At 42.6% G+C, this 14,048-nt stretch overlaps 2 protein-coding genes across 2 annotated transcripts; one reads left to right on the top strand and one right to left on the bottom strand.

Moving 5' to 3' along the window:
* The first annotated feature begins 124 nt into the window (after positions 1-124).
* gfm1 (G elongation factor, mitochondrial 1) lies at positions 125-12,764 on the top strand. Its single transcript, XM_020624474.1, is given in 19 exon segments — positions 125-514; positions 641-793; positions 1,173-1,305; positions 1,797-2,001; positions 2,396-2,512; positions 2,857-3,007; positions 4,137-4,291; positions 4,416-4,447; positions 4,450-4,493; positions 4,628-4,765; positions 5,093-5,194; positions 5,323-5,379; positions 5,481-5,618; positions 6,044-6,126; positions 9,832-9,994; positions 10,139-10,283; positions 10,393-10,553; positions 10,659-10,712; positions 12,038-12,764. Coding segments are annotated over 19 exon segments (2,235 nt in total). The 5' UTR covers positions 125-439; the 3' UTR covers positions 12,167-12,764.
* Positions 6,170-13,829, bottom strand: lxn (latexin). Its single transcript, XM_020624477.1, has 8 exons — positions 12,672-13,829; positions 12,194-12,250; positions 8,803-8,976; positions 8,650-8,712; positions 7,793-7,967; positions 7,378-7,514; positions 7,044-7,106; positions 6,170-6,563 (listed from the first exon to the last, which is right to left on the bottom strand). The coding sequence occupies exons 1-8, from the start codon at positions 12,876-12,878 to the stop codon at positions 6,450-6,452; spliced, it is 990 nt and encodes a 329-aa protein (XP_020480133.1). The 5' UTR covers positions 12,879-13,829; the 3' UTR covers positions 6,170-6,449.
* Between the last annotated feature and the right edge of the window lie 219 nt (positions 13,830-14,048).

Consider the following 14,048-nt stretch of genomic DNA (forward strand, 5'->3'; position numbering starts at 1 on the left):
ATCCGTTGAATATTAAACACTTTGGGGTCGTTCACAAAAATTCATTTTGTCTCGCTGGTAGCCTCATATGTGTGAAGTTTACTGACAGTATCTGAACGCAGCATGTGCCTTTTGGTCCGTGCGCGTTTTTTTCGATAATTTTCTATATCCAAGGTTATGCTTGGATATAGAAAATTCGATTCAAGTTGAACAAACCCAATTCAAAGGTCATATTTTGTTTTGCTGTGCTTCTTTTGAAATTGGCATAGCTATTTTTCCTAAACGCAAACATTTGTACATTTGGCACATATGGGTTTCCGTAGCCACGGAAGTAGCCTTTCACGTTACCCATCAGAGCCATAGATCAGGGCGCCGGTGTGACATTCAGCGGATTTTCAGAGTTCGGGTCTGTGTAAAAGGAAGGGTACAACCACTATATGCCGATCAAGTTTGTGTCAAAATGAGAGTACTTAAAGCGGGTCTTTATTTGGCTAAAACGCACCTTTTGGCACCGGGGAGCGTCACTCTTAAAAAGGTAACATGAGGTTTTTGCAATTGACATCAAACCTCTCACGACCAACTCGGCTGTCATTTGCATTTCACAATCAGTAAACAGTCAGAGGGGGTTGAATATCGATCTCCTTCTGTGTCGTCTCCACAGGTGCTCATCAGCAGCTCTCGGACATGCTCCTCCGATGTCTTTCCCAACGAGAGGATACGCAATATCGGGATCTCCGCTCACATCGACTCGGGGAAGACCACCCTGACCGAGCGTGTCCTCTACTACACCGGACGGATAGCAGAGATTCACGAGGTGAGCTCTGCGACGGACCCTGTTTGTTTTATTAATCGAGCTGTTGTTGCTGTCATGTCAGGTTTGCAGGTGCACCGTTTGCATCCTTGGGTTGTTTTCCCACTATGGGACTTGGGCGCAAAAGTGAGCTGTGGGCCCCTAAACTGGATTTTAATACAGATTAGGTTGTGGGCTCTTTACTGTTTATTTGTACATTGACGGTTATCCCAAAAACAAATGAAAGAAATCACTATAAAGTAATATGGATAATAGCTTATTAGTAACAGTAAACACAACTCTTGGGTCTTTAGGGCCCCATGAGGGTTTTGGGTCCTAGGAAAGCTGCCTGCTTTGCCCATTTTGTAATCCTGTCCTGGTCTTCTTCCCCTGCGGTTTGCAGGTGAAGGGGAAGGACGGTGTTGGAGCCACTATGGACTCTATGGAGCTGGAGAGACAGCGAGGCATCACCATCCAGTCAGCTGCTACATATACCGTGTGGAAGAGCCACAACATCAACATCATTGACACTCCAGGTACTAAAGGCTTACCTGTAATTTTGAGGTATCTGTTTTGTACTTCACTGTATTTCTAATTCATACTCTTGTATATTCAGTGTTATTCTCAGTGGCCCCACAGCTGCTCAAATTCTAAAGGAAAGCTGTCAACATTTGTACATTGTGATTAATGTGCAGCTACAGGGAAATGCACAAGTTACTCTGGTGAAAGTGTAATAAGTAACAATAAACATGCTGTAGAAAGTGGGGCATCCTGGTGGTACTAACCATATAGTTGCAAGGTCACCGGTTTGATTCCAGCTCTCTTCATTTTCTGTCAACTCAGGTGTAAAAATAAATGTAAAAATATTTAGTGGCATTTGTGTTTATGATCAAGGGGTTTGTGTTTGACTGGACACTGAGATGAAGCAATTTCATCAGCTCCAGGGCTGTAGCTGTGTTGTAAATTAAACATATTGCTTTATCATGTTTACTGTATTTAGCTTTCAAATGTCCTGCTGTCTTCCCAGGTCACGTGGATTTTACCATTGAGGTGGAGCGAGCGCTGCGTGTGTTGGACGGAGCCGTGCTGGTTCTGTGTGCAGTGGGAGGAGTCCAGTGTCAGACCATGACTGTGAACAGACAGATGAAACGCTATAACGTCCCCTTTCTCACTTTCATCAACAAGCTGGACCGCATGGGTGCCAACCCCAGCCGAGCCCTGCAGCAGATGAGGTTCAGTATCCAGCTGTGGAAAAAATTTACTTTCATCCATGTTAACAGAAATGCTCCTGATCAACTGGCCAAAGAGCTGTGTCTACTTGCATCATGATGGTCTGTTTAACTGTGACTGCTACATGCATCCAGATTGCCTTTCCGGAACTTCTTCAGTTTTATTAGTTTTAGATAAATCAAAAAAATAGATACAAGAAACACATTCAGTTGTATCCATAAGGTACAAACAATAACAGAGTGAAGCCCAAAGTTTTTTGTTTTTTTTTTGCATTCAGTAGTTGACATAAAATCAAGTATTCCACAAACAATATTGTAATCTGCTGAACTCTTCTTTTCTGTGTTTTTGCTTTGTGATTTTTTTCCACATTGAGAATTTGTCATATTTTATCTATAGAACAAAACTGAACCACAACGCAGCCTTTGTGAACATCCCCATTGGCCTGGAGGGGAACATGCGCGGCATCATTGACCTTGTAGATGAGCGGAGCATGTATTTTGAAGGATTATTTGGGTAAGGGATTTCTCTCTTGGTGCTTGACCACCTAATAGTGTAATCTTGTTATTTTGACAAACACTGTATTTGCAAACCTAATAGGGAATAATCCCTGCTTTTTTTGCTGGTTCTACTAAATTGTGTCTCAGTTTTTAGCAGTGGGAGTGTTTTTTTTTCTTTTTCTTTTTTTACCATAAATGAGACGAATTTCCACTGTAGTCAAGCTGCACACCTGCAGGTAACGGTAGGGAGAAAAAAATCAAAACCAGCATTTGTCAGTTTACACATCATACTTCCTCTCCCTGATTCACAACCTTTGAGAGTCTCTTCCTGAATTCAAAACAACATCTTTCTACCTGCAGTGAAACTGTCCGATATGATGAGATCCCGGCAGATTTTCGTGCTGAGGCTGCAGATCGGAGGCAGGAACTGGTGGAGTGTGTGGCTAATGGTGATGAAACCTTGGGAGAGATGTTCTTGGAGGAAAAAATTCCAACAAATGATGACCTGAAGGTTTGTGGCCTGGATTTTATTCCCATTCAAGGAAATCCTAAACTATCACGTAACACTTTATTGTGTGAAAAAAGTCTCGCATGCGAGAGTTTGCAAGACGTGTATAAACCGAGTTGCTTCTGCATAGAAACACTAGAACATACATACACCTCATTTTTTGAGCTTTAGGTCATGTCTAAGATGAGACCGTTGTAACATTGTAGATAAGTCAGAAAACAAGGAGAAGCGCCATGGCCTCTTTAAAAAGAGTGGCTAGAGCATGTGAGAGATCTGAGCGGTTTCAGAAAATTATAAACAGGTCTTTAAAGTTTTTGAGAATGAAATATCTTTTTTTGTATTTAATGGAAAAAAACAGCACTCAACTGTACATTGACTAGCACCTCGCTCCCATCGAAAACTATGATATACGCATAGTATTAAAATAACAATTTTCACCATTACTTCCTGACTTAAATAAACAGCCACAGTGGTGCTTTTGACTAAATGCTGCTATAAGCAAAGTAAAATGTAAACTGCAGATGTCTAACAGGTGGGATGTTTCCCATTTTATTTTAGCAGCTTAGCATGCTAACATTAGCAAATTAAGCCTGAACATTAAGGATGTAATTAGTTTGGTCATAAACTATAGAATCAGCTTTATTGGCCAGCTCTGTTGGACACGAGGAATTTGACTTTGGTCCAGCTCAATGTGCACGTACAATGCAAGATAACAAAGATCTCATATAAACTAATTGTTAAAAAAATGAAGTTAAGGGATCACTAATGTTTTTCCAATTCATTTTGAGGGGAACATGAATCATGTCTGATAGTTGTGCAGCGATTTCAGTTAAAACCACAAATGTCAACCTGCCTGAAGAAAAGTCAGTCCATCCACTAGTTTAGAGAATATACATCAGTCTGGACCAGAGCGATGGATCTAGCAGCGCTGCTAGGATTGCTAATAAAAATAAGGCATCTTTGACCAGTTTTTGTTCAAAACATGAAACATTTTTACTGGTCAGGAAACTGCACTTACAAAATCATTTAAAATGCCTCAGATTCTAAACCAGGACACGAACACTTTACATGAGTGAAGCATAAAAACAAACTGGAGCATGTAGCTCTCCCTCAAACTCTTGTCACTTTACAGGCTGCAATCCGCAGAGCTACAGTGCGGCGCCTCTTCACCCCAGTGCTGGTGGGCACGGCGCTGAAAAACAAGGGTGTGCAGCCACTACTGGATGCTGTCCTGGATTACCTGCCGAACCCCACTGAAGTCAAAAACTATGCCATCCTCAATGCTGAGTGAGTGGTGTTGTCGTTCTGCATGCACTGTGGCTGAAAGTAGATTTAATGTTTCAGGGAATTTCTTCCGACAAAGAGTAATGGAATTTTGTGTGCTGATGTCTGTGGGTTTTCACCATGTTAGGGATTCCAGTGAAACATCAAAAATTCAAATGAACCCGAGTCTGCAAACCCCTTTGTTGGTCTGGCCTTCAAACTGGAGGTAGGTCATAATGAGGAATGAGATCTTTGTTATCTTGCATTGTCATAGCGTTTGCATCATTTCTCCAGTTGTGCTCAACAGGAAGGCCTCAGTCTGTCATGCTTTGTTGTTTCCTGTGTCTTCTGCATTAACAGGCAGGGCGGTTTGGTCAGTTGACGTATATACGTGTGTACCAGGGCTGTCTGAAGAAGGGGGAATACATCTACAACACACGCACGAGCAAGAAAGTCAGAATTCAGAGGCTTGTGCGTCTCCATGCTGATCAGATGGAGGTGAGAACAAATCGATGTACGCCAGCAGCTCTCACCTACGGTTTGCAGCTTAAACTGCAGAGGAACATGATAGGTCAAAACAGTAATGTTCCTCTTTTGGCTTCAGTTGAGTGTGTAGATAATTACCACATCCTCTGTGATGACATGTTTCCATTTGTCTTGCATCAAAACAAAACATGGAACATCAACAGCAAGACATATTTATTATTTCTGCACATATTTTAGTTATTAAAAATAAGACTTGGATCAAATCACTCCTAACATGCAATAGCTTGTCCTCTACTTTTCCATCATTGCTTTGTTGCCTTACTGTACCTGCTGTTTCAGGATGTGGATGAAGTTTATGCAGGAGACATCTGTGCTCTGTTTGGGATCGACTGTGCTAGTGGAGACACTTTCACAGCTAGGACCAGCGCTAACCTCTCCATGGTGAGTGGCTTTAGTGTGTCCACTATGAAAAAAGGCCTGTGAGAGAGCAGGTAACCTGAACATTTTAAAATTTTATTCCAAAGTATAAGAAGAATCTTGTGTTTATGTGTCATCATTTTGTCCCACAGGAATCAATTCACATCCCAGACCCTGTCATTTCCATGTCAATGAAGCCAGCCAACAAAGTAAAAACAGTTTTAATTTAGCCATATGTACTGTACAAATCTAACCACAGAGTCAAAATTGCACCTCTGACTCCTTCCTTTTATTATTGTGTACCTGACAGAATGACATGGATAAATTCTCCAAAGGTATCAACCGCTTCACGAGGGAAGACCCGACGTTCAGGGTGCATTTTGACAGAGAGAGCAAAGAAACCATCATTTCAGGCATGGGCGAGCTGCACCTGGAAATCTACTCCCAGGTACCCAGTCAGATAGTGTGCCACTCAAGAACAGACTGCATGCTTAATACAAAGTGTAACAATAACTTTGGTGCATGGATGGGACACGGTGGAACTGACTTTTCTTTTACTGATAGTCCTGTGTATCGAGTTAGTCTGGAGTTGTCAGAAGAAGCTATCACTAATACTCATACTTTTGAATGCAGGGCTTTTACTTGTAACATAGTATTTTTGCACAGTTGTATTGCTACCTTTACTTAAGTAAAGGATCTGAGTACTTCTTCCACCACAGCGCTAACGCAGTGAGCCGAGCTGTAGCTGAGACCTCCAAACGTCAGGAAGTCAGACTGAACATTATATGGATATATCAGTCTCTGCATACAAACACTTTCCGTTTATACTTGGTCTGACCTATGTTTCTGTTGGTGTTTGGTTTGTTGTTTCAGAGGATGGAGAGGGAATACAGCTGTCCATGTGTGATGGGAAGGCCCAAAGTGGCTTTTAGAGAGACGGTCGCCAGTCCTGTACCGTAAGTCCTTGTGACACACACACACACACACACACTGCACAGCCTGACTAAGGCAGTAGTCTGTAGAAACAGTTTAATTGAGCTATAATAAACCAACGATACAGGACAATGTAAGGATACAATATCATTATATATGATGCACTACTATAACTCCCGATGGTGGAAACTCCACCCTTCTGCAGTTCAAAGGGTTTGTATCGCAAACATCAGCAGTAGATCTTCATTTAAAACTGGCAGCTTCATCATCGACACATTCATGCTCCGGTATTTTGAATACAAGGCGTTGTTTTAGTCGTAATGGCAGTGTGACACATGTCAGCCGTTTAGTTTATGTTTAGAGGCTGTTTACAGTGACAGCGAGGCAGCTTCTCCGTCTGTAGCACTTTTACTCCCTCTGAAGGAGTCCAGGTGAACAGCAGTTTCCAGCGAATGATCTCCTGTAATAATATAACACAGAGTGCCAGATGAACACGAGGCATCAGAGAGTCAACTACTACATATTTAGCATGAGATTAAGTGTTAGTGCTCTTCCTAACTTATCTGTGTATGAGATCAATCTACAGTGAGATGCTATTAGTAGAGTGGCTACTTTATCAAGTGGTCATTCACATAAGCAATTAATCAATTTATTTATCAAGAAAATATGATGAACATTCATTAACAGCTTCATAAAGCCTGAGAGATTTCTTTTCTGTTTTATATGAGATTATTAAACATGGATTTAGTTGCATATTGCTCTAAAATGTCAAAGTTTTGGATATAATAGAAACTGTGGTAGCCATCGTGTTATTCAAGAATTTTATAAATTAAGATATTTAGATACCTGAGTTATTGATTATCCTGAGTTGTAGCCCTTGATATTACTATATGTATTAGGAAGCAATGGAAAAATGTTTGTAATAATAGTACTTATTTACCTGGGACACCACGTCATGCAGCAGTATCTGATATTCAAACTTCAGCTGGTCGTTCTCCGTTGCCTGCAGCAGACGAGGGAAACATAAAGTGAGTCCAATACAAGCGTTAATGTTTAATCTTAAGACAATGTGCAGCCTCTGTTCTGCACCAACGTTGTGAATGTATTAATTATTGAGATTGTGCAGAAGCTCTCCATCTGTAGTGCACCTGAATGTGGCTCATCTGCTGCACATTCATCATGGATTGTACCCATTAAAGGGGGGATTATCATCAGTCTTACTTCAACAAACCATTACTCCTGTGGAAAATTCATGAGTGGATTAAAGCACCTACCAGCTGCGTGACGTTGGCCACCTGAGCCATGTTGTACAGTGTGTTTTCCGTGGATTCATTCAGCATGATGTAGCTGGAGGCTATGATGCCCAGATGCCAGAACGGCTTCATGTCAGGCTCCATGTGGCCGTGGCTGTCTGTTGGTCAGCGTGTTATAGAGGAGGTCAGATTGCATGTATGCACTGTGGTAATGCAACACGTATCATGTAAACATATGTATGCTCATAGTGTACAGTAGATTCAAGATTCATGACAACATCGTGTTGTGCTAGTAAGAGCAACACTGAGCTCACTTTAAAACCACAAACTGCCAATGTTGAAATCCCAAAATGCTGCAATTTCAGACAGCGGTGTTGTGCAGTAACGGACTTTGTGTTCAGGAGCAGCAACAGTTTATGAGTTTGTTTTATTGTACCAGGTAAATGCTGTGTTGACAGCAGGCTTTGGTTCGTCTTGTACTTCTGGTACAGGGCCTCTTCTTGTTCTTTAGTGCTGATTTTAAGCAGCTCCTCACATGAGGCCTGGACCTGGGGTGAGCTCTGATTCTGTCCCCTGGGAAAGAAAACCTCTGCAGAGACTTTCTCTGTTGTCTGGATGGGTTTCAAAAAAGGACCAGTGGATTAAAAAGAACAGAAAATGGCAGGTTTGATAAGAAAGATGTATAGACAGGGCATACAGAGCAAAGGCGTAGTCCAGATGTTGCCATGGCTCCCAGTGAGTCAATGTTGCACCACATGGTTAAACATTCAACCTAATGCAAGTCTCCTTTTATCTGCTCTTAAGTAAGTCCTGTCAAACCCGGTCAGACCTGTTCTCTGTAAAGCCCGACATTATTTAACTGTGGACTTTAAAACATACCTAAGATTAACCTAAAATATTTTTCCATGAGCACAGTGTGAATGCAGCGCTGTTAATGCTGGACATGCTGAGAATAAATGTAGCCAGTTAAACACAGATGATGCCTTCTGTAAGAAGTTCAGATGTCTTTACAAACCCAAATCAGCATTGAAGTAAATCCTCAACAAACATTTTTAAAGATGTGATGTGATGTGAGTTAGGAAACAAATATCATTCCAGTTGTGCTTTTTAACATCTGGTAAGGTACAACAGGTGAACATTAGCATTCAGGGATAATTCAAAATAGCACAAACTGACAAATTAAACCAAGTCTAAGCCACTTAGTATGTGAATGAAGCTACTCTGTTGAGTGTGTGATTCCTGGCTGTGTATAAATAATGTGAAAGTGCCATTTAAAAAGAAAACATGTCCTACATTGCTTAAGAGCTCCTCCACTGAGACATCCAGCTGATACTTTCTTCCAGAGTCTGCCACATCCTAGAAAGGAAATCAAAAATCAGAACCACCACTAGACCTTATAAAGCCATAAAAGTTGAAGGCTTGTTTCGATAGTGACATTCAGCTGACCTCTGCGTATCCCCTGTGGACCTTGTGCAGCATGAACAGCCTGTATGGTGAGCCGTAGTGGGTGTTGAGGTGGTGTTGGATCACCTGGGCTGCCCTCCGAGCAGGGTAATGACTGGGGTTCAGCTCGCCAGTCGCCATCACTTCCTCCTCAGCTTTCTCCACTGCTGATACTTTCTGCCGTTATTCCAGAGACGCGGTGAGAGGAGAAATAATGAAAATGAGAACAGAGGCAGCTGTAGTGATCAGGGATGGACTTCCACTTCCTGAAGGACTTTGACCCTTAGCTGTCAACAGGGTAGAGCATGTGTCTCAAAAGATAAAAGCCTTAGGCACAAGGAGAACATCCACTGACCCAAGTGGAAAGGAAATAAAATATGTACAAGTGAAGAGATGTGAAAGCTGGAAAATGAGACAATTGAATTCAAAAAGCGAGTCTGATTTTTGCCTGTAAGTAGAATGTTGACACTCCCTGTTTGGTGTTCAGAGGCAGCTGCTCTTCGCGCAAGTGGAAAGATTACTTCCCCCTTCTGTCGATGCCAGAGCTCACTGTAGACTGCCCCCTTTTAAAGGGACAGAGCTCCTACCTGGTTTTCCATACTCAGCTTTACAGGACATGCAGTGTAAGCCTTGAAAGTGTTTGAGTTAGCAGTTTAATGTTTTTGATTTGTATGTTGAAACATTTTTTATTATGCAAGTATTAGAAATAGAGGTGCACATCACGTTCGGCTTGTTTATGCTTTTCCTTTTGTTGTTAAAACGCAGCTTGATTTGGTGGCATAAGAGAAAATGAGTGCTGACTTGTTTATGCTTTTTCTTTTGTTGTTAAAACGCAGCTTTATTTGGTGGCATAAGAGAAAATGAGTGCAAAGTCTTCAACAGGCTCAGTAAGGCTCAGAATCAGTAGACGACTGCTACCTGCATTACTTTTTTAAAGCTGATAACACACCTACACAATGGCTGAGAGGTGACAGGTGGTCCCATTGTGTCACCCTGTTTCAAATAGCAGATCTTTTGCCTCATGTCTTGTAGGTTTGACTTCACTCATAAGAAGCAGAGTGGTGGCGCTGGGCAGTTCGGTAAAGTTATTGGGGTCCTTGAGCCGCTGGAGCCAGAGGATTACACAAAAGTGGAGTTTGCAGACCAAACTGTTGGAACCAATGTCCCGAAGCAGTTTGTGCCAGCCATTGAAAAGGTACATAGACACAGTCAGCTATATGCAGTAGTTGTGAAATGTTTTAAAGAGAACAGACGTTACTTGAACACAAAGTGAAACAGTGTATGTTTTAAAAGTCAGTTTCCTCAACTCTCATCTTTTGTTCCTCCCATCCTGCTGCAGGGCTTCAGGGATGCCTGTGAGAAGGGACCCCTTAGCGGCCACAAGATCTCAGGAATCAGATTTGTCTTGGAAGATGGAGCGAATCACATGGTCGACTCCAATGAGATCTCCTTCATCCGTGCAGGAGAGGGCGCTCTAAAGCAGGGCAAGTGTGCATTTAACATGAGATCCGACCTGCTGACTTCATTCTGGGTCTGCTTCATCTTTATTGTTGCTAGTGTATGTTAATGCTGCCTTCACTGTTCTCTCCACAGCTATGGAAAAGGCCAGCACAATCATCCTGGAGCCGGTTATGTCTGTGGAAGTTGTGGCGCCTCAGGAGTTTCAGGGTGCAGTCATTTCTGGCATAAACCGCCGGCATGGTGTTATTACAGGACAAGACGGGGCTGAGGGATACTTCACTCTATACGCTGATGTGGGTCAAGTTTATACTTTTTTTATATACCGAACATATCTACAACATGTGCCATGTCATGCTGCCATTGGTATTTGATTAATGTGAGCCTGTTTCTCCAAACAGGTTCCACTGAACGACATGTTTGGCTACGCCACAGAACTACGCTCCTGTACTGAGGTAAGTTCAGACTCAGACACCCTGAAACTCTGTATAGTCTATCGCAGTCCAGACTGTGTTGAGCAAGCATGTTAAGCTACTGAGGCATGATCACCAGACTATCACATGTTTTGTTGCAAATAGTCAACAGGGTCACAAAAACATGTGGAGAAGAAAAGACATGTTTTAGCTGCTAAAGTTTAGAGAATAATTAAACGTGAAGCTACCAGGAACCCATTATCCTCCAGTGCCACCATATTCCAGAACTCCAACCTCCCTGGAATATCCAGAAGTACAAGGTGTTCAGTGCTCAGAAACATGGCCACGGTAAGGAAGGCTGAAACACAACCACCTCTCAACACAGATTTTATGGACAGATGACATGAGAGTGAGTCTTGATGGACTGGATGGGCCTGTGGCTGGATCGCTAATGGACGCACGGCACCGCTTCAACTTAAACGCCAGCAAAGTGGAGGAGGGGTAATAATAAAGATGAGCTGGTTGAAGATGGACTTAAAATCAACTCCTAAGTCTACTGCCAGTTCCTAGAAGATGCTGTCTTCAAGTAGTGGTATAGCATGAAGTCTGCATCATTCAAGAGGCTGTGATTTCTATGCAGGACATTGCTCCATCACATGCATTCAAGTATGCCACTGCTTGGCTAGCCAGTAAAGGCCTCAAAGATGACAGAATAATGGCCTGGCCCCCTTCCTCACGTGAACTTGTGAGCCCTTCTTAAACATGAGATTTACAGTGAGGGAAGACAATACACCTCTTTGAATAGCATTTGGGAGGCTGTGGTTGCTGCTGCAGCAAAAGTTGATCGTCAACAGATCAAGAAAATGACGAGCTCCATGGATGGAAGGCTCATGGCAGCTATATTGGTCACTGAATATTTTTGAAATGTGTTTGCTGATTTTGAGTTGAGGTGGGAAAATTTAGTTTTTCTTTTAGGTGCCTAATAATTCTGCACACTACTACAGTATATTCCACTGAGAAAAGCAGAACCTCACTTTTCCCTTGTTAAACATTCAGATCTGAGGTGTATTAACATTTTGGATTGACTGAGAGCACTGTATTTGTTCAAAAGTAAAATGAATCCTCAATACAACTGGCCTAATGATTGTGCATGCAGTGCATGTAGCCTGAGAGGAGAAACTCAGGCCATTAAAATCAACAAATCACTTTCTGCTGCTCAGAAGTCCAGTCAGAGGACACTGTTCAGAGATTTGTTTTATAAGAAGAACCAAACTAAAAGTGGAAAACTGAGATTACAAAACATGAAAATCACACCCCTACAGAGCAGTTGCAAAATGTAACACTGTCTCCTATCATTGTTTATTCAGGGGAAAGGAGAGTACACCATGGAGTACAGCAGATATCAGCCCTGCCTGCCAGCTACACAGGAAGAGCTCATCCATAAATACTTGGAGGCCACAGGGCAGCTGCCTGCAAAGAAGAAGTGGAAAAACTGAAAACTGTTTACACAACTGTATACTCACCACCAGATCTCCTTTGGCAACTTTTCTGCCCGTCTCACCCTTCCAAATAATTGACCCCTGTGGAAAAACATACTATATGTATTATCTTGGTTTTAGACCTCTACTCTCTGCAGCGAGTGCTTTCAAAAGATGAGTGGCTACAGTGAAAACTTCAAGCGAGCTCAGGGTTTTGACTTGAGCTTTGTTACTATGTACAGAAAGATCTTGATGTGATAATGATGGCAACAATGGTATATGTTCTTGTTTTAAAGTGTAGTTCTTTTTCTGTGCAGATAATTTATCTGCCAACAGAGTCTTACAAACAGTTGATTAGAAGAAAACCCTCATATCTTGCACAGCACCACCACTCTGCAGGGTTACACTTGAGGCAGATGTTTCACATGTACAATGAAACTGGTTAGTTACAGACCGCATTAGAAAGCCAAAGCCAGCCAAGAAGAAGCATGACAAAGCACCATCAGAGCTAGTTCCTTCTCACCTGTGCTGAGAGCTCTGTGTTATTTGCCACCTGAAGTACGCTGTTGGGATGAGCTGGCATCTCTGCTGATGCACCTTCAGGTCTGACAGTCGTACCGGGGCTCCCAGCTGGCATGTCTGCTGATGCACCTTCAGGTCTGACAGTCGTACCGGGGCTCCCAGTTACCCCCGTTAACACGGCCAGGACGGCGATGATCATCAAACCCATTACTCTATGCTGTAAAACACACTTCTGTGAGAGAGCACAGGCAGAGAAACAACCCCCTCACCAGTGTGGGGCTTATGTAACACAAGGAGGAGGGGAAGCAGCGAAAAGAGACTGTCCATATCCTGCTGTCTTCCTGCCATGGTCTGTTTATTATTTTTCCCTCCTAACTAAACAAGCCTCTCCACTGTATCTGGCTCTGCCCTTCATTTGTTCTCATGCACTCACTCACTTAAAGTTGTCAGCCACTAAATGTTTCCACACCCTCACAAGTAGAAATTCATTTAGGAACAGTTATCCCATTAGAGCTGCTGCTCGTGGAGCAGGTGTGTGATCGGTATGGAGGCCTGAAGGGGTTGCAGCCTCGTCTGGGCCCCAATGTGTTAGACCAAATGCAGAGGGACCAAAACTTTCAGTGAGCAAAAGTAACCATGTCTTGTCAATTTGGGACAGTTAAAAAGACAAAACCTCCACAGTTTGATGATTTCAGATTATCATACATCAACAACCACAGGAAATACTGATTCTGATGTGACCTGATCTACTATGCTCTGGCTTTTTGTTTCCCTATAAAATGACTTTGGCTGGTTCCTGTTTAAATCGCTGTTAGGACTGCAGCTAATACATCTTTTTATTACAGATTAATGATCATGTTTATTTTCACATTCAGTCATTATTCCTCAGAGTCTAAGGATACGCATTCAAACATTTTGTCTTGCCTGTGATAGGCTTGGGCCTCCCTCAGCACATCAGGCGAGGGCCTGGGGGTGACGTCAGAGAACGAAGGCTCGTAACAGAATGCTGGACAGGGATCCATTAGTTAGACAACAAACATCTTTAGGGCAACGATGCCTGGTTCTGTGTGGACACTTCTCAATCTGCAAGATATGAATCAAGACAAAACCAGCTGCAGCCCCAGGTTCATATTGAAAGTTATTACCCAGTTCTTTCAACCAGGCATCTTCCACCTCCAGTACTGCGCTCAGGCAGCCCGGAAGATGGAAAAAAGCCCCGAACCTAATAGCCTATACAGTTTAATCACTTGGTTGGGCTAGCCCCATCCTACACAGGCAACGTCAAACCGTGACGTCACCTGATATGCCAGCTTGGCAGCTGACCAGAGCAGTAGTCAAAACATGGAGAAAATTAAAGTGTGTGGCTGTTGATTAGTGG

The sequence above is a fragment of the Monopterus albus genome, unplaced genomic scaffold (assembly GCF_001952655.1).
Source record: "Monopterus albus unplaced genomic scaffold, M_albus_1.0 scaffold328.1, whole genome shotgun sequence".
In the NCBI taxonomy this organism is placed as follows: Eukaryota; Metazoa; Chordata; class Actinopteri; order Synbranchiformes; family Synbranchidae; genus Monopterus; species Monopterus albus.